Below are 19,259 nucleotides of genomic sequence, written 5' to 3'. Positions count from 1 at the left end.
AAGACGGAGCGCTTCGTGGACACACACACACACACTAAGAACCGATTTAACGTGTTTGGCTTTGCTCAAACGGGGGGTGAAAATAAAGGTTATCATAACGGCGGTGCTGGATACCGGGAGGACGGTATGGGGGAGCACACGGCGTTTCTGTTGTTACTGGTGGCGACCTTGACGCTTTCATCCGAGGTGAGTACAGCGGAGAAACCGCAGGACTGTTGGGCTGAGGGTCGGTGAGCCGGTCCCCGGGACAGGCCGAGTCTTATCACCGGGAATTAGTCGGCACCAACCACCGAGGAGTCTAATCTGAAACAGTGGCCCGTTAAAAATAACGAATGTGAACGTGAATAAAAACAGAAAAAAAAACCCTGCGTGGCCCATAACGGCTATTTAACCGTAACAACCGTAGTAGTTACCAGATATAACACGATAACTGGAAACAGCCGAGAAACATTATTACGTCTTATACTGGAAACAAATGTTATTCTTTCACGTTTTAGAGTTTTTTTCTTCTTTATATGTGGTTTTTATTCCAGGCCCAGGCTACAGTGTGCATATTTACTGCGCAGAATAAACCAGTAATGTCAGCAATGCTACCGAGGCCTACCGTTAGATGTCAGTGATTGACAGCTTGCTCATGCCATGTTGGATGTTTTTGTTCGCCTTGGGATACTTTTTTTGAACGCATTTGTGTTTAATATTGTGTTGTAATAGTTGCATGTCTTTCTTCTTTTATTCCTGGTTAGCGTCGTATTGTCAACCAACGGGAGCAGTGTGCGAAGCTAACGCTAGCTGGTTTTTTCCATGATTGATATGGCAACGGGTATTAGCTCAAATTCTGTGCTCAGGCAAACCGGTTGTACTAAGACTATACAAACAGTTCAGCTTTGATATGAGCAACCCAGATTTGTTTTCTTTTTTTTTTTTTGTGCCTAACTTAGAATGTTATCTGGTGCTGCGTCGCCCCCTCTCCGTCTAGCAGAGTTGCGGTGAAACTGCTGAGGATAAATGGAAAAAAAAAAAAGGATGCAGCCTTATTAGTTTCACATAAGCAAGATGGCGCCTGCTGCTGCTGTGCTGGAGAGAAATATGCAGCTGGGAAATGTGATAAACCCACATATGCCATGTACAAACGTTTGGGTGTAGTTTTATCATTACCACGATGCATTCAGGGACGCAAATAATTTGTGAGGGTCGACCAACACACCCACCTTCCTTCCTTTAGAAACCCCCTTTTGTGCTGCAGTGAAAAATTTCTCCGCAGCAAAAGTAATACACTGTTTGTGGTGGCAGGGCTCAACTGTCAGTTATTGTCTGCGGCAGTGTTACTATTTATTTACACTGTTGTGACCTTTTCTAGCAGTTAAGGTTGGAAAATCCCCCAGGGGTTAAATGATAACGAGGGAAATTCGTTTTCCTCTCCACTTAAATTGCATTCATTTAAATTCACGCTTTGTGTTACAGCGTAGTCCCTAGCTGTTTTGTGACACATGTCTTAGGCTGCAGGCCAAGTCACGATGGAAATAAGCTCACATGTCAAAGACAAAATGTGATTGCAACGTTAAGAATTGTTGACACTCCACAGTTTTCAGAGATGTTTTCCGCTTTCATCTGAGATGTCAGGTCTTACAGGTTATGTCAGGCTAGAGCACGAGGAGCAGGTGGAGTTTACGGTTAACACATGGCTTCCTCTTATCGTGCTTAAATAGCTTAAGCGTCTAAAAGAATGCTGTTCAATTAGCGATCCGTTTTGTGGAGGGGCTTAGCAGAAGGCAGGTGTAGGAATTTGGAGTTGATATCTCATGTCACAGAGAATCTTTTGTTTAACATTTTGCTGTGTGATGCACTATTTACAGTCTTTCGTCTTTCTCTGTTTTTTGTTTTTTTTTTCTCAAACCGAATGAACAAACTGGATGTGCCATATGATGCAAGGCACTAGAATAAAAATGGAGTTGCGCGTCTAAATAAATGATGAATACCGGTGTGCAACGGGCTGATAAATTGAAATAAGTACAGTTTGTGCTGAGAGCAACCGTGGCCTATCCTATTGAGATTCTCGGAGGGCTAATATTATGCAGATATTTACGGGAAAATACGGCATCAAGTCTGTTGTAGTCATTTAAAGCAGCATCATCATCATCAGTCTTGTACGATGTCTATCAGAGAAATAAAAATCCCCGAAGGCGTAACACATTGTACCTTCCTCCAATTGTCTCCCCAAGAACAACGGAAAGAAAACATTACGCACAGATGGCCAATTCTTGCGAAAGAGGTTGTCTGCACTTCATATCTCCTCACAGTTGGATTTTAATAGCTTGTTTGATTTTTTTATTTCTTCCTCACAAGTTTATTTCACTTTCTCTAAAGGGCAGATATATGAAGCCAGACAGAAGTGCACATGTGTAGCCCTGTGGCTATAATGCACATCTCTCCGGCTTATGGGCTCAAAGGGATGTTTTTGACTGGCTTAGGCTTTAAGCAGTTGTTCTTTTTATTATATAACTTAAATGTGCAGTGATATTATAGATTAGTTTAATGAGCACTTCATCCTTATGACTTTCTAATCCTTGCGCTGTGGTACACAGAGCGTGTAATAGCCTAGACTGAGGGCGACCACGTATGAGTTGCATAACAAGATATTAATGGTTAACTTTACCATAGTCATTTGTGTTTCAGTCTTCATCCATGTCCTCTTTTCACCCTTGTCTGTCCAGGTGCCTGCCGATGACTCTGTGGGCTTGCTGACCGAGCCGCAGGTGGCCATGTTCTGTGGGAAACTCAACATGCACATCAACGTGCAGAGCGGCAAATGGGAGTCTGATCCCAGACCATCGGCACCAAGAGTGGCATCCGCACTGCCAAGGAGGATCTAACACGCGAGGACGCAGAGAGAGAGATAAAGAACAGCGAGACAGGAGAGCAGAGACCAAATAAGGATGGAGAAGGGCGGCAAAAACATTTATATTTTTCACTTATTTCTACAGGTGTATCCAGAGTTGCAGATCACAAATGTCGTGGAGGCCAACCAGCCAGTCAGCATCCCCAACTGGTGCAAGAAAGGCCGCAAACAATGCCGCAGTCACACATACATCGTGGTGCCATACCGCTGCCTGGGTAAGCAGTGTTAACGTTACAGGTGTACGTTGCAGAGCTTGTTCGATTATTCTTGCATGGCTCAATGGTCACGGAGTAAAAAGCTGATTTGTGCTGCAGTTGGGGAGTTTGTGAGTGACGCCCTGCTCGTTCCTGACAAGTGTAAGTTCCTGCACCAGGAACGTATGGACCAATGTGAGAGCCACCTGCACTGGCACACTGTAGCCAAAGAGGTGAGGATGGACAAAAAACACAGGAGTTCTTGTCACTGTTTGAATCTGTTCTGTCTGTTATTCTTCCACTATCATTTTATCTGTTTTGTTCTTTTGCGTGTGTCCTCTTGTCCTCCTTTTTTTCCATCTGCTGTCAGCCTTATCTGCCACTTTGTTATGATTAGTTTGCCTATTATTCTTCTCCCTCTGCGAGCAGTAACTCAGAAAGCCAATTGTCACGTAACGATTTCTGTAACCTCTATTATGATCAGTAATCCTCGGATCACGCTTCAAACGTTCACCAGAATGAGCTTTCATGAAGATTAAGAAGACTGAACGATGTGTGATTTGATTTCATACGTTGTTTATACGAAGACCGTTTAAGCACGTTGTGAAATTACGATTGATATCTTTTATTAAAATTAGTCCTGCGGAGACCGCTCCATGAATCTCCATGACTACGGGATGCTGTTGCCGTGTGCTATCGACCGTTTCCGAGGGGTGGAGTTTGTGTGTTGCCCGGCGGAAGCAGAGCGAGAGGCAGACAGCGTGGAGCTCGAAGGGGAGGAATCTGACGTCTGGTGGGGTGGAGCTGAGGCCGAATACTCTGATAACAGGTATCGTCACTCAGATTCATCACTAGCCACACACACACACTTATTGATAAAGACTGAACCAGCTGCTCTGTCTCCAGCATGACGCGTCCCGCGGACACCGAACCGGCCACCACCGAGGACGACGAAGACGAGGACGAAGAGGAAGAAGCCTTCGACGGGGATGAGAACGGTGACGGAGACGAGGACGAGGAGGAAGACGACGACGTGACAGACGAACGGGATAGCGATGAGCGCAATGCTAACATCGCCATGACGACCACAACCACCACGACTACTGAATCGGTTGAAGAGGTTGTTCGAGGTAACGTACGAAGCCAGTTTCCATTTCTTCATACGGTTGGTTTTTCATCATCGTCATGTTGTTGTTATTTTTATGTTGCCCATATAATGTAGAAGCTCATATTTTTCATTGCTGTTTTGATATTTCATTTGCCTGTGTGTGCGTATCTCAGCGGTTTGTTGGGCTCGGGCCCAGTCGGGCCCTTGTCGTGCCACGCTGGAGCGCTGGTACTTCGTGCCTGAGAAGGGCCGCTGTGCTCCCTTCTTGTTTGGGGGCTGTGGGGGCAACAGGAATAACTTTGAGTCGGAGGAGTACTGCCTCGCTGTCTGCAGCAGCTCGTGTAAGTCCCGGGACTGGAGCTAAACCCCAGAGTGTCCACGTAATGAGCCCGATTCCTGTCGTCAGGCTGCTGCGGATCGTTTCTCTGTCTCACTCACGCTCTCTTTGTCTCACTGACCTTAGCGTCTGATGCCTCTTAACCATTCAGAGCACTGATACCTGAATTCAGCTGGTCATCCTCTAAACTTACATATGAGATAAGACAAGACAACGCCACAGTGGGGGATGTACATGAATGAATTTGGAATAATTTTATTTTCAGACACAATTCTCCTTTTATTCCTATTTGTAAAAATCACATTGTCACAATAATTTCACAAGAAGAAGAAAAATGTAATTCCGTCCTTTATTAAAAGAAAACCAGATGTCAGAAAAAGATAAAGCTATGGCCGGAAATCACTATTTAGACAAGACTGAAAGCACAGAGAAACATCTGGCATCTGGATAATTAATTGCCAGTAATAGCCTCACATTTAACAGACAGACAAGACTGTAAGCTTGGTGCCAAGTATCTTACCCAACTTTCAGTAACAAAATCTGTGTATGTATCAAAATGTAGAATTAGGGCTAAAATGTTTCCTGAAACTGTTGGCTGCTGTAGTTTAGAGTAAATATTTGTCAAATAGGAGAAAAGCATCTAGTGTGGGACATTTTCCACTAGAGATTTCTGAGTACTTTAGACGACTAGAACCTCAAATCAGGGATTTAATTAAAATACAGCACGTTATCCATGTTCACCGTAATGAAGAAAGCCGTCACCTGTTGTGGCGCTACTACAGGACTAATCAACAGTAAGTTCAGTTAATTGGTCGTTTTTGTGGGATTTCTCAACAACAGCGACAACAACAACAAAAATGCACAATCGGCTGTATCATTCCAGCAGCAGTGTTGGTGTGATACAGCCAGCAGTTTAGTAACACTAGCAACACTTTAGTAAGTCACAAGATGGCCATGACACAGTTGCACCATTAATCCAGTCATTTAATCGTTTCTAACAGTAACACTAACTGATGTTGTTACAGCATGTGGATGGCGACGCAAACCAACGAACCTGGAATGTCACCGCGTTTGCATGAGTTTCTATAAACGTGTTCGCATGCTTTGCACTGTAGCAAGTTGTTGTGTCTGCAGCAGCTCTTCATCCGTCCGCAGTCGACTGTTGTAGGATCTAAAACAATGTCTGCAGCGTGTCTTAAAAAGTGTGTTTGTGGCCATAGCGTGTATGTATGTGTGTGTGTGAACGGGGGGAGGGGACTGTTACAGGTTAACCGGTTGATTTTCTGTGAACTATTTAAGCGGTGCACCCTGCCCTGATCCTGACTCATGGCTTTGCATCTTATCTCCAGGCTCCCACATTAAACAGAGGCAAAGATGAACATTCACACACACACACACTCATTCTGGGAAACTCATTACCCTTTGTCCCTTGATAACCCATGTGTCTTTGTTTACATTATATATGAATATTTGACAGCTGTCTTTGTGTCCCTAACCGTTTAGATGTTATTAACCTGCTTGTTTATCAGTGAACGTGAATCACGTGGTGTGAAGCGCCTTTGTGAAATGCATTGTGTTTTTATCAGTGTTTTTCTTGCTTTCATCTTGCATATCACTTGTCCTCCTCTGAATTAATCTTCCTCCTCGTGCACTGTTCTCTCTCGTCTCCTTTATTCTGCTCCCAAATGCTGTGTATTTGACTCCTCCTTATTTTTTTCTCCATCCAGTGCCCACCATGGCCCCCAGCCCTCCAGACGCCGTGGATCGGTACCTCGAGTCTCCCGGGGATGACAGCGAACACACCGATTTCCAGAAGGCCAAAGAAAGCCTGGAGGCCAGACACCGCGAAAAGATGTCCGAGGTACGCGTATTTACCTACTCTGCAAGAAATTCATATGTGCGATATAACATATTGCTTCCGCCCTTGACACGGCTCTGCTTATATCCAGGTGATGCGGGAATGGGAGGAGGCTGAGAGACAGGCCAAGAACCTTCCTCGCGCTAACAAGAAAGCCGTCATCCAGGTAGAGAACACCTCCTATCTCCTGCTGTAACCTTATGAATGTCAAAAGGTTATTGATTGATAATAAATATTTACCCAATCCCCATTTTATGGCTCTGCTGCTTTGCACGAACCACAAGCTAATGGTTTTATATCTCATTTCGCTTGATGAATTTCACCTTTTACTTTCCAATGTGTTTCCACATGCTTCGTGGTTTTCATTGATCACACTCAACTCTGGCATGTAAAACGTTCTGTATCCGCAGCACTTCCAGGAGAAGGTGGAAGCTCTGGAGCAGGAGGCGGCAGGAGAAAGACAGCAGCTGGTGGAAACCCACATGGCTCGGGTGGAGGCTCTGCTCAACAGCCGCCGACGCCTGGCCCTGGAAAATTATCTCAATGCACTGCAGGCCAATCCTCCGCGGGTACACGCGCAAACACGCACGTACCCGACAAGTCTGCACACACATCTCTGTACTTATCAGTTAAATAATGGCTGTGAAATTATGAGTCACATTTATTCCGTGGAAACATTTCACGTCAAGCAGCAGTTGACTTTCTCCATTACATAAACAATACAAACAACACATATACAATAAGTCATTTATATATACAGTTAATAAAGCATCTGAAGTGTGATAATCTCACCAACACCATACGACGCTGCTTCCTTCAGCCCCGTCAGGTGTTGACTTTGCTGAAGAAGTACGTCCGTGCAGAGCAGAAGGACAGGCAGCACACGCTGAAACACTACGAGCACGTCCGCACGGTCGATCCCAAGAAGGCCGCGCAGATCCGACCTCAGGTACGAACACCTGGCTGTGTTCAAACCTGTGTCGAAAAGAAAATAATAATTTAACAGCGTCACCAAACCTATGATGTCCCTACAACCTTTACTTTTAACCTTCTAGGTTTTGACCCACCTGCGTGTGATTGACGAGAGGATGAATCAGTCTTTGGGTCTGCTGTACAAAGTACCAAGTGTGGCTAACGAGATCCAAAACCAAGTCGGTGAGTGTGCATTCGTACCTCACTTTAAAGGCGCACACGATAGACCAGTATATCTTGTCAAAGCTTTATTAGTGCATTGGTTTTATCATCATCATCATCATCATCGTTTTGGAGTGTGTTTATGCGGGTAAATAGTTCCTGGTGCTGCATTAATACGCCGAAGTGAACACCTGACGTCAGAGCTTCTACATTCAGCTGCTGCATAGCACTGCACTTAGAAACTAAACAGGGCATACAGATACTGGTCAGATACAAGTGTCCTATTAGAAATGTTTTGAGACAGATTGAATAGCTGTACTTTACTAAGAGGGAAAGAGAAAAAGTCTGTGTCATCGCACGTCTCCATTACCCAAAGGAATAATGTGGCACATTTACCAGGCAGATATTGTTGCATTGGATCGTATCAAAGTCTTTACGGTCAAGTCTTGGTACTCAGCAGCATCTTGATCACAAGACCAGCTTCTATCTAAATGAATGGATCAGGATCGATAGCTGCAATTTCAGTGTCATCCGGAGCAGGAGATGTAAGCTGCGTGTCTAAAGTTTGGTGAATTGTTCAGGTTTTGGACGCTACCTAACATGCAGTTTGAACAGGGCCTAAATTCTTGACGGTCTCGTAGTTATAACTTCGTGTAACGGACAAACTCTCTGAACTATCTCAGCTAAAAGAGCAGCGACACTAATTGTCTTACAGCTACACTGTTGTCATGCGTGGTAATCCAATACAGACGTGTCAAGTAAAGAGACAAGACGGTTTAATTAAACGTCCTTAAATGCGCAGCGAGAATATTCAGACCGCACTAATTAAGGACCCTTACAACCTCTCCTAGTGCTGAGCCAGGTTGAAAACTAGTTTCACCGAAGCCCGTTAATGAATGTGTGTGCGCTGGTAAAACAGTTTCTCAACGGCGAAGTTTCCTGCCGTAATCAGGACGACGTGGACGCAGTTTTATTTTCCATCTCACTCCCACCGCTTCTGCCGCCCATATGTCCTCACGCCGCGTCTCTCACGCTCACTCGGTGCCTTTTTCGTTGCAGCCGTTATCATGCAGAGAGTTCAGTCGGAGCTGTCTCAGCAAGTCTCTTCCCTGCAGAGCGATGGGCGGGTGAGTCAAGACGCACCCACTCCACATATGTGTGTGTCCTGCATGAGCCGCACCCTGGCACACGTATGAATAGATACTTTACATGATGATACAAATAAAAAGAAAATCTAGATGGCTGGGGCTAAATAAGTGTGATCATTTACAAATAAGTGTGACTGTAATTACAGTGAAGTATAAGAAGGAGAGAAATCTAGCGTACCTCTTGGGACTATTTTGTAAAAACTGTGAGATCGCAGCTGAAGCAATAATTTCACTGTTGTGTTGGGCCGGCGAGTAGAAGGCCTTTTAGCAGCAGATAATTGGCCTTTGAGAATAACACAGGCTGGTGGATATTCCTGTGTGGTCACAGGTGGATGGCAGGGTGAGTTATGGAAACGATGCTCTGATGCCTGATCAGGCCTACAGCTCTGCTCCCATGGAACCGGGCCTGGACGGACTGGGCTTCATTCACCCCGAGAGCTTCAACCAGCCCAACACAGAGAACCACGGTAACCCGCATACACAAAACGTAGATTAAATAACACAGATGAAATATTTACTTTGTATAAAAGGAATGTAGTGAAATTAAAACTTTTTTAAGGGTTCAAATATTCAATAATTTGATTATTTCCTCTCCTGCAGTTGAGCCCGTTGATGCTCGTCCAATTCCAGACAGAGGACTTCCCACAAGACCTGGTATGTGTTACAGACTCATGCATGTATGTTTATTCCATACACATTCATTGTGTTTAGCCTCGGTGGGTCCACAACTAAAGCTCAACAACTAAAGTGCACCTTCAAAACCAGCTTCAGCCTCACTTTAAGAAGGGTCATGTTCAACCTTCTGCTTGTATGTTTGTTTTCAGTGTCAGCCCTGAAGCCTGAGGTGCGTATGGAGACTGAAGACAGGCAGAGCGCCGGTTATGAAGTTTACCATCAAAAACTGGTGAGAAACTGTTCAAACCTTTTGCATTTAATCTCTGTGTTGTTTATTTTTGTGCATCGACCCGCGCTTTGTGCACGTAAACAGCCTTGTGTGTCTTTAATGACAGGTGTTTTTCGCCGAGGACGTCGGGTCCAATAAAGGCGCCATCATCGGGCTTATGGTCGGAGGGGTCGTCATAGCGACCGTCATTGTCATCACCTTGGTGATGCTGAGGAAGAAGCAGTACACGTCCATTCATCACGGCGTAATTGAGGTAAAAGCTAAAGACGAGGAGCTGAAACAGTGTCTCCCAGTGAAATGCAGTTCTTGCTGTGTTGTGCTAACCCGCCCCCCCCCCCTCCTCCTCGTCATGTGGTTAAAGGTGGACGCGGCGGTGACCCCAGAGGAGCGGCACCTGGCCAAGATGCAGCAAAACGGCTACGAGAACCCCACCTACAAATTCTTCGAGCAGATTCAGAACTAAAGAGCCGCTCGCCAACATTTTCCTTGAAGCGTGCCCCCCCCCACCGCCACCCACATTCTCGCCCTCACGGTCTGTTGCTACAGCTTCACTTTTACTCACCCTCTTCACGGGGGGGGGGAAAGGTGTGAGGATTACCACAAAAGATGATGTTTTAATTAAATGTCCGTACGTGTCAGTCAGCAGGGGATCGGCCTAAAGGAAACACGACATGGAACAAATCCGTCTTGATCCCGATAAATTCCCCCCGTAATTGGTCTGACAAGGGTATCGAGTTAAACCCGCACATCTCAAGCCGTCGTATCATTTGTACTGAAGAACCCTGCTGACTGTCTTTATGACACTAACACCCCCCCCCCCACCCCCCGCTCTGCTCTCAGAGCGACCCGCCGCACGATTCAAGTGTTTCAGGTTTGTTTTTCAAAAAAGGTGAAAAAGAATAATCAAAAATATATAAAAGTTGGGGGGAAAAAAATTATATTAAATGTTTGTTTTTTGGATTTTTATTTTTAATGTGTAATATATTAAGACAGAGATTAGCTGTAAGTATATATGTAGTGCATGGCTATATTGATGACTGATTATACTGTATGTGGAGGTCCGGGGGGGAAAGAAGGGGGAGCAGACCTCTCCGTAGATATTTTAGCAGGATTGTACATTTCTAGTGTCTTCTTTGTGATCTTGTGATATGAAGAAGGAACAAAAAAAAAAAAAAAACAAGAAAAAAAATGAGTATTCAGAATCTGGTCTGCTTTGTCGTCACACAGACTTGCTTTAACTGAATCCTGGCTCATCTCCATGCTTCACCGTTGTGTTAGCTGCATGGGCAAAACGCTCTCTCTCTCTATGTAATATATGAAGTGTAATAGTATCCGAAAGGAATATGATTGTGTTACTGTTTGCGTTCTATGCACTCTTTGTCATTATGGAAGTTTATTCTCACCAAATATTAATTCGCAGCACCTTTTGGGTTTCTATCAGAACGAGGATCAAGGTCAAACTTTTAGACGGAAAATTTTTACCGAAGCGTATCATTCCAGATTTATCATTCCACCGTCTTGATTGTAAATATTTGGATGATGGAGATCTGGCTTTTGCTGGCACAGTTTCATTATCATTTCCATTTGTCTTCGCTTTCACAACCCCCCCCCCCCAACGTCTCATGTTTATCCTGTCCCTCCAGTTGCGTCAGCAATATTGTACAGTGCAGCACTCGAGTGTGATATATCGACGAGGCTTCAAAGATCAGACATTTTCCAGATGGTCCGAGTCTCTTCTCACGACACACACTCCTCCACCAAATCTCACACACACATTCTATTTTTCTACATTACCTGTGTATACATGTACAGTGCTTCTGTGTGTGTCCAGTGGTTGAGCGCTTCTTTGCCTGCGCATCTGTTAAACCTGTAATAGTCGACACGAACGGGCGCCAAAAAAAATCACCACATCTGACACCAAGAGACACGTCCCCCCCCCCCTCGAATTAAGTTATTCATAGTCAACATGAATGTGCCAGGCATATTGTGCAATTATATCATAGAAATACAACACATATCACCTCTACCCACGTTGTGTACAGACGCACCAATTGAAGCTCTTAATCAGGTGAATGTTAAAAGTTTGTATTGATGCTCACTCTCGGGGCGTAGTGATTAAAAATCGTTTTTGTTCCTCCCATTGAGTCGGTGACCTTCCTCTGTGTGTAGTTAAATGAACCATTTGCTTAGAGTTAAGAAGAAGCTTTCTACACTCACTATACCATGAATAAAATTTTGAATGTACATACGAACGTCTGGTTCTCTTACTTTCGATTCGGGAATGTAAATATTTACGCTTGAGACGCCCGTTAAGAAAAACGCCTGCCACTTTATTCCCCCCTAGTGGACATAAAAGGGTCCAACAGTTCAGGGAACAAAAACACTAAATAAAATACAAAACAGGTCCTCTATAAATGGAAAATATGAAAATACACTTGCCCTTGTGGCTATCAAAAACATGAAGTACCGGTATATACAGTGGAAATTATCCTAAACTACTGATGAGGAACACAACACAAAGCTCTGAGCTGGGATTTTTTTTCAGTCGCACCTTCAAGCATCCGGTCACATGCACACGACACACGGTAAATCACAAACAACATTCCCTCCTCATCCTGAACACGCTTCTCTTGGCTAAAGGAAAGCTAAAAAAAAAAAAAAAAAAAAAAAAAAAAAAACTTTACCTGCCTCAGTCTAGCGTGAGGCAAGACATTAACAAAGCTGACACTCCCCAGTGATCAGGGGTCGCCCTTTGCATTTTCTGCGTCTTCCGGACACATGATTTTCCGATCGATCAGCAGTGGAGAGTTCGCACTTTGTCTGCGGCGGGGCCCGTTTGACGCCCGCCTCCTTCAACTGTCCTTGTCTAGTGTGGTGGTGGCCAGGGTCACTGTAGTGATGGGCTGCCCGATGCCGTGCATCTGCATGCGAGCCAGTTTCTTCTGCTCGCACTCGGTCACCAGGCTGTTCAGCTCGGCCGCGCTGTAGCCGATCAGAGTCCTCAGGTCGCACACAAACTTGTAGACGAAGCGCTTGCCTTGCACCTTGCTGATCATGTCCCCGTCGTAGTAATACCTAAACGAATGAATAACACAACAGAATATTACCAGGTTTTGCAAAAAAAATCTCCACGCTGCATCCAAAGTGTAGTTGAAGGAAACAAACCTGAGGGCTCTGCTGAGCTTCTCGTAGTTCATGGTTGGTTTGTTCTTGCGCTGGCCCCATTTCTGCGCCACGAGCTCGGGCTGGTTGAGTTTGAACTCCCCCTCCTCGCCCACCCAGGAGATGCAGTCTCTTGCGTCCTTGTCCGTCAGCAGCTCCAACAAGAACTGCCACAGCTGGATCTGACCGTTGTTTCCTGGAAATCGGAGAAACGGGGGCAACGGGCGCATTAGCACGTCTACAAAAACACCACAATCTCTCAGTCGCAGATGGGTCATCAAACGTTCTGAATAACATCAAAAAGGCTTCAACAAATAATCATTTTTATATTAATAAATACATCGCGCAACTATTTGGTTGATAAAATGTATGAAAATTGTGAAAAATATTCGTAATAAACCAAATTCATTGCTCATCACCGTCCAGAGTCTGGAGGTGGAAGTAGTGGACCGCTACAAGTACCTGGGAGTCCACATTAACAACAGCCTGGACCGGAGGGACAACAGTGATGCTGTGGACAAGACAGGCCTGAGTAGACTCTATTTTCTCAGGAAGCTCAGATCTTTTAATGTGTGCAGTAAATTAGTTCAGTCTTTTCTACCAGTCTGTTGTAGCGAGTGTCCTGTTCTTTGCTGTGGTTTGTTGGAGGAATAGCACCAACAAAAAAGAAATCAGCAGGATCGACACACTGATCCAGATGGCTGGACATGTGATCAGTAGGGAGTTGGAGTCGTTTGTCTCAGTGAGGGACAGGACACTGGATAAACTGCTCTCCATTATGGACAATTCATCACACTCACTGCACCGAACACTAGAGGGACAGAGGAGCTCATTCTCCCTCCGCTCCCCTGGTGAACGCTACAAAACGTCTTTTATACCAAACTCTATCCAGCTGTACAACAGCTGATCTTTTAGCAACAACTAAGCTTCTATGACTCGTCTAATTAGTCAATAAACAAAACGACTAATAGTCGTCATTTGACTTTCCTCAGTGTGGATCAATACAGTATTATTCTTATCTTATTTATTGCAGATTAATGAAATGATCGATAAAGTAACTGCGTAGAGTCTCTGTGTGTGTCTGTTGTGTACTGTACCTGTGCGGTTGCCAGGTGAGCTCCGCTCTTCTCCTGAAATGCGCGGCGTCCTGGAGCCGCGGTTCTGCTTGAACACCTTTATAGCAGTGGGCGTGCTCACTTGGGCCGGGATTATCTGCACGGCTGAGGAGACGGACGGACATTTTTAAGAGATTAAACGTTTTTCGAAGACGGAAGAGGAAAATCGCTTTTGTTCTAGGGTCTCATTCTCTGTTGATGAAGCTGAAAGGCAGCGGGAGTTTAAACCACTGTGTTTTCTTGCCAGGTAACCTGAGAGTCTACACAGGTTGAGAACTTTTTAACACTAGAATACTTACGCTGATCAATAGTGACAGTGGCGTCCCCTCCAGACTGGTCCTGACTGGCCAGCACGTCTGAAATAAATTCAAAGGATGCATTTGACAAACCAGATACTAGATAGAATTCGAGTTTTAATTTTTTCCCATTTCACGGTGACGCCGACTTACATTTGCGCAGGAGTTCCAGGTGACTCCAGAGGATCTCCCCGTTGGGAACTTTCTGAAGGAACTCCTCCTGGTTGAAGCCGCACAGGTCGCGACCCGGGATGTGAATGCTGCCTATTTCCATCTCGTCGATGTTGAACTCCTTCATTACCCACACGGCCCAGTGGATCACCTGGTCAGCCGTCCAGAGCATGGGGTCTGGGGACACACAGAGAGAGGGAGCGATGCTTTAAATACTTAGAGCCACGTTTTATTTTGTCAGTTTTCCTCCGCTTTAAGGTGCCGAATTAAATCCTTCCTCACCATACGGTATCCCCAGGCGGACCTGCTCTTTGCGATAGCCTTCGAGTGCAGCGGCCCAGCGCGTCACCTGCTCCGAGGTCTCGTCCGACAGGGCAGATCGCTCCACGGCGATGAGCTGTCCCTCCTCCACCAGAGCGCCGTCCTCCCCGGCCGCATCTGGATCTATCACCACTTCTACCGTTTCCACCGGTTTCACGATTTCCAAAATGTTAAGCTTCTCCTCTCCTGGATGGAAGACAAAGCAACAGCGATTAGCGTCAAACGTTCGCGTTTTAGCGGCGAACTTCCAAGAGAAATGGGTTGTGTGATTCCTGGTTAATCTGGTACCTGGTTTGGTTATGATCTGCAGGCTGAGCTGCACCGTGCCGTCTGTCTTTACTCCCTGATCGAAAAGGCTGTGATCGGGGTGGAGCTAAGAAGAAAGACGTAAGATAAGATGAATCAGAAGTGAAACAAGACGTTTCAAAGGAGACTTATCTGACAACAGTACTACATATCTGATGTAAAGAAAAGTATCTAAACATAAAGATGTGTTCATTTGTAAACCATTACCTGAATGTCCTGCAAGCAGATTTCATATGCGTCCAGCGAGATTTGAATACGTGGCTCCAAAAGCTTCTTCAAATTGCCAATCGGCTCACTGATGTCGATGTCTTGCTGAATCAAATCTGACGCGGTGATGGTTTGCTCCTCAACACTGAACATCAAAAAAGAAAAAAGACATGAGAAAGAGTATTTGGTGCAATCGTATGAGGTTTAAATGAGTCATGTATTCCTCGTGCTCACCCTTCCTCCAGGCAGGTCTGTTTCTCCCGTTCGTCTATCTCGATCTCTATCATCTCTTCTGTCTCACTTTTAGACATTTTGTTTGTAGAGAGCCAACCTTTAGGAGAGTCATGAAAGAAAAGTGGGACTGTCAAGATCTACTCACAGCGATGGCATAAAAGCAGGTACACTGTAGATGCTACTGCTGATATTTTCTTAAAGTTTATAAAATAATAAAATCGAAATCAGCTAAAACAATGGCTTTAAAAATAATAAGAATTTAAAAAAAAAAAAGAATTTACAGTATATTGAGAGGCCTTAAAGCATAAATGCAATGATCATGTGTGTGTTAAAAATGCTTAACAGCCTGATGCTTCTCATAAGTGAGAATTTGGTGTCTAGGAAAAATGTTAGGGGAATTTTTTCCACAGTCCAAAACGATGAGTAAGGCTTTAGAAAAGCAAAGAGTGGATGAACAGTTTAGGTGCAACTCTGAACTACAGAGCTTTAGGACCTGTGAAGGTTAGTTTTACTTCTAACAAAAGACTTGCTTTGTGCTATTTTACACAATTGAATCTAAGATTTTATTTTTTTTTAATATATATATTATATCCAGCAGTATGCTAACATCTGACTGAACTTTAACTCTACTGTTAACACACACACATATGTATTTACTGTATCTAGCTTAAAAATGCAATCTGAGTTGGATGCACACAACAAACCCTCTCACTAGTTCAACAAATGAATTTGAATATACTAGTCCTGCACTAAATGCCGCTTTATGACAGTTGTGGCATTCAGAGTTTGTTTGTTTGCGCTGTGGTTTGTGGTACTGTTGAATTGTATTGTGTTGCACCGACATGTGTTGCTATTATTTTGACAACCCCGTTTTAGCCTGTGGGCAAAAATACTTCAATACGATTGAAAAGCACCACATACTACACTGTCAAAAAGGATCGCAGAGTTGAGTTCCCACTATTATTGCACTTTATTTTAATATAAACGATCGTGAATGTGGAATTTATTGCGGACATATTGCGGTTATATCAGAATGCCTTTGTTTTCCCCAGTGTACCTAATAGACTTGCAAGTGTGTGTGTGTGTATATCGAGTAAACATCAGCTTCACTATGCTGTTAACGAGTTTTAGGAGGGGATCCTATTTATAAGTAGATAGTTTTCAGACACACAGTATCTACCTCCTGCATTAATTGAAAAAATAAAAATAAATAAAAATACTGAATCCCTCAGGACAGTTTAAAATATTACAATGAACTATATTTATGTAACACAAAATCATCTAATTATGCTTCCAGAGACATCATTAAAAAATATCAAACAAAAAATTTAAGAAAAAAATACAATAAATTGGCACATTTTTCTTTTTAAATGTCACAAGAGCATCAGATTTTGAGTTATTTTCATATCTTGTATCATAGGTGTCTTTTCATCCTATTTAAAATATTGTAAATTCATGTATATATATATGAGCTATTTCCCTTTTAAGTTTACATTTTATATTTTATTTCATTCAACTTTAATTTATTTCTCTCAGTCATACATCTACACATACTTATTTATTTTATCTCATGTGTTGTATTTTTACTGTAGTTTTTAACCACTGGCTGCAGATACAACAACACATTTCACTGAGCACTGCACCATGTATAACTATGTGTGTGACAAAATAAAGGAAATCTTATATTATATCTAAGATGTTTTATATATTGTAGCATTTGGGTAGATGGCAAAAAACAAAAAAGAAATTCATGGTAGAGGGAAAGATGCTTCTACATTGTGCACATTATAATAAACTATTTGAATACAACAGTACTGATACACTTTTTAATTATTCTATAAGATAAATTGTTAGCAGCACGAATAAATGACAAAAAAATAAATGTTTTAATTACACTATAGTATAATTGACAGAGTTAAAATGTGTCCACCCTGATGTAAACATAAACATTTGAGGGGTGCCTGTGATAAAGGCCTCGGAGCCTCGACTCCTCATTGGTCCGTCTGGGACACTTCACTCCCTGCTAACATTAGCCAACTCGAGGGCGAGGCTGCGGCGTCTAAAGGCCAACTGGTAGGCCAGCAGCTACAGCAAATAGTCACCAAATAATAAAAACACACGTCTGAAACACGTGCCGGCTAAACACATAAAAAGTCGGATTTTACACGTCTCTCCCCCGCACATGTGCCTGCGGGGGACGCGGGCCCGCACTGGTCAAAACTAGTTAGCCGCTATTTAGCAACGCGGGGCGAGGCAGCCCCCGTTACACAACCATCATCGGTCCCCGCAAGCTAAACACCGGGGTCAAAACAATCCCGAAAAACCCGCACCGCGCCCCGCAACTCCCAACAAACACCACTTAAATCGCACTTTTAACTCTGCGCGTAGAAAACTTTTTAAAACGGAAATAGAATAAACGGAAACAAAACAGCATAGGGCAAATGGAAAAGGAGCCGGAAATCCTGGCTAAAAAAGCTTCACAGCGCTGCGAGACTTCCGAGACTTCAGCTCCGGTGCACACAACACGACTTTTTTTTGGAGGAAAACTACTAACGGAGAGGGATCGGGATACCGGCGACACACTAAAACAAACCACCGGTTTATAAAAAATAATCGACAATCGTGCAAAGGAGTGTGGATTACGAACGGTTTCGCCGCATCTGGATGTGTTACCTACTGCGTGTTTGTGGCTTGGACGGTGGCTGCAGGCAGACAAAGCTAATGCTACTTCTCTTTTTTACAGACGCAGAGAAAGTACTTCGGTCGGTCGTATGTGGTACCAAGTGTTCGTGGAAGTTGTCCAAAATGCCGTCCCCAGTGTGTGTGTTTTCTTATGCTGGAGGTGGGCGGCCTCTTCCCAGCAAAAGCCTGACTAGGAATCAACAACAGCCACATAGGTTAGCATCGCTAGTTTAGCTACAAAATAGCGGGAAGTGTCGGATCCACGACAAACAGACTCCTTTACATGGGCCATAAAGTAGACTTATTTCCCCCCCTACACACAACGAACACACCCGTCTCAGAAATAGCCATACGTGGTAAAAAAATACAAACCTTAAACGATGCTGGAAGTGCTCGACTGTGGTAGATATGCAGCCAAAATTCACTCAGTCGAGTCGTATCATGCAAGTTTTTAGTCAACTACACACTCACTCGGAGGAGGAGGAGGGGCGGAGACTAACCAGCAACACAGAGTTATCTTAAAATCTGCAGAGACTATACTAACTAAATATGTAAAACAGCAAGCTTTTAATAAAGTTATCCCATGGAGCTCAACTAAACTGAATTGTCTGGATTAAGCTATTATCAACAGTGTAAATATTTATCATTTTGATGTCGCTGTGGGGGGAAATGAGCTGTGTATTTACTTAAATTTCGAAGCTAGGACCCTTAAGATTATGGTTTATGTACCACAACATATTAAAGGAGTTAAAATGGTATTTTAACAAAAACCTACTACTGCAGTTTCTCACTGCAGTCTTCAGTAGAGACTTTAGTCTAAATGTGTGGGCTCAATTCTGTGTGATGTCTATGTTAGTGCACATTATAATTTGCCATTGGTGTACTTGTCTGTAACTTACAGGAAATGCCAACTATTAAAGAGATGTGTACTGAAAATTTCAGGTTCATGTTGTTGTATGTCTGCAGATGTCTGTTGATGTGTTGATAAATAATGGACACAAATCTCTGTCTACTGTGATGTTATTTTGGTATCAATTTATAATCATGTTTCTAGCTTTTAGTCACATTTATTGTACATAATTCTTGCTTGTCAGATTCCATTTGGCTTGGCTTTCAGGTTGATATCACTTAGATCTTTACTAAATACATTTATTTTGAGAGAAAACAAAAAAGGAATCCTTTACAA

General features: G+C 43.6%; 2 protein-coding genes across 4 annotated transcripts; one reads left to right on the top strand and one right to left on the bottom strand.

The window, feature by feature from the left end:
* The first annotated feature begins 2 nt into the window (after window positions 1–2).
* LOC125018012 (amyloid-beta A4 protein-like) lies at window positions 3–11,823 on the top strand. The gene is made up of 18 exons (XM_047601615.1): window positions 3–186; window positions 2,712–2,840; window positions 2,943–3,111; window positions 3,211–3,323; window positions 3,729–3,919; window positions 3,997–4,220; window positions 4,372–4,539; window positions 6,263–6,396; window positions 6,485–6,559; window positions 6,804–6,962; window positions 7,214–7,342; window positions 7,449–7,548; window positions 8,587–8,654; window positions 9,004–9,142; window positions 9,276–9,329; window positions 9,500–9,579; window positions 9,686–9,832; window positions 9,941–11,823. The coding sequence occupies exons 1-18, from the start codon at window positions 127–129 to the stop codon at window positions 10,040–10,042; spliced, it is 2,241 nt and encodes a 746-aa protein (XP_047457571.1). The 5' UTR covers window positions 3–126; the 3' UTR covers window positions 10,043–11,823.
* A 65-nt stretch (window positions 11,824–11,888) lies between these two features.
* On the bottom strand, window positions 11,889–19,062 carry gabpa (GA binding protein transcription factor subunit alpha). Of its 3 annotated transcripts, none has more exons than XM_047601613.1 (10): window positions 18,065–19,062; window positions 15,392–15,488; window positions 15,158–15,302; window positions 14,933–15,017; window positions 14,606–14,830; window positions 14,306–14,500; window positions 14,156–14,212; window positions 13,839–13,961; window positions 12,745–12,937; window positions 11,889–12,654 (listed from the first exon to the last, which is right to left on the bottom strand). In XM_047601613.1, the coding sequence occupies exons 2-10, from the start codon at window positions 15,466–15,468 to the stop codon at window positions 12,432–12,434; spliced, it is 1,323 nt and encodes a 440-aa protein (XP_047457569.1). In that variant the 5' UTR covers window positions 15,469–15,488; window positions 18,065–19,062; the 3' UTR covers window positions 11,889–12,431. The 3 variants fall into 3 exon arrangements, with proteins under 3 accessions (XP_047457569.1, XP_047457567.1, XP_047457566.1); XM_047601611.1 differs by having other exon boundaries at window positions 18,069–19,062; XM_047601610.1 differs by having other exon boundaries at window positions 18,446–19,062.
* Between the last annotated feature and the right edge of the window lie 197 nt (window positions 19,063–19,259).

The sequence above is a fragment of the Mugil cephalus genome, chromosome 12 (genome assembly GCF_022458985.1).
Source record: "Mugil cephalus isolate CIBA_MC_2020 chromosome 12, CIBA_Mcephalus_1.1, whole genome shotgun sequence".
NCBI lineage: Eukaryota > Metazoa > Chordata > Actinopteri > Mugiliformes > Mugilidae > Mugil > Mugil cephalus.
Note: the sequence above shows the minus strand (reverse complement) of the source record. Positions and strands in the feature narration are given on the sequence as shown.

What these genes read in the sequence shown, in the direction of transcription:
- LOC125018012 (XM_047601615.1), top strand. Translation starts at nt 127, where the DNA reads ATGGGGGAGCACACGGCGTTTCTGTTGTTACTGGTGGCGACCTTGACG. An exon ending in ACCGCGAAAAGATGTCCGAG is followed by an intron (nt 6,397 to 6,484) that starts GTACGCGTATTT and finishes GCTTATATCCAG; the next exon opens with GTGATGCGGGAATGGGAGGA. An exon ending in TGCAGGCCAATCCTCCGCGG is followed by an intron (nt 6,963 to 7,213) that starts GTACACGCGCAA and finishes TGCTTCCTTCAG; the next exon opens with CCCCGTCAGGTGTTGACTTT.
- gabpa (XM_047601613.1), bottom strand. Translation starts at nt 15,468, where the DNA reads ATGTCTAAAAGTGAGACAGAAGAGATGATAGAGATCGAGATAGACGAA. An exon ending in CACTGTCACTATTGATCAGC is followed by an intron (nt 13,962 to 14,155) that starts GTAAGTATTCTA and finishes CCGTCTCCTCAG; the next exon opens with CCGTGCAGATAATCCCGGCC. An exon ending in CTCACCTGGCAACCGCACAG is followed by an intron (nt 12,938 to 13,838) that starts GTACAGTACACA and finishes TCCGATTTCCAG; the next exon opens with GAAACAACGGTCAGATCCAG.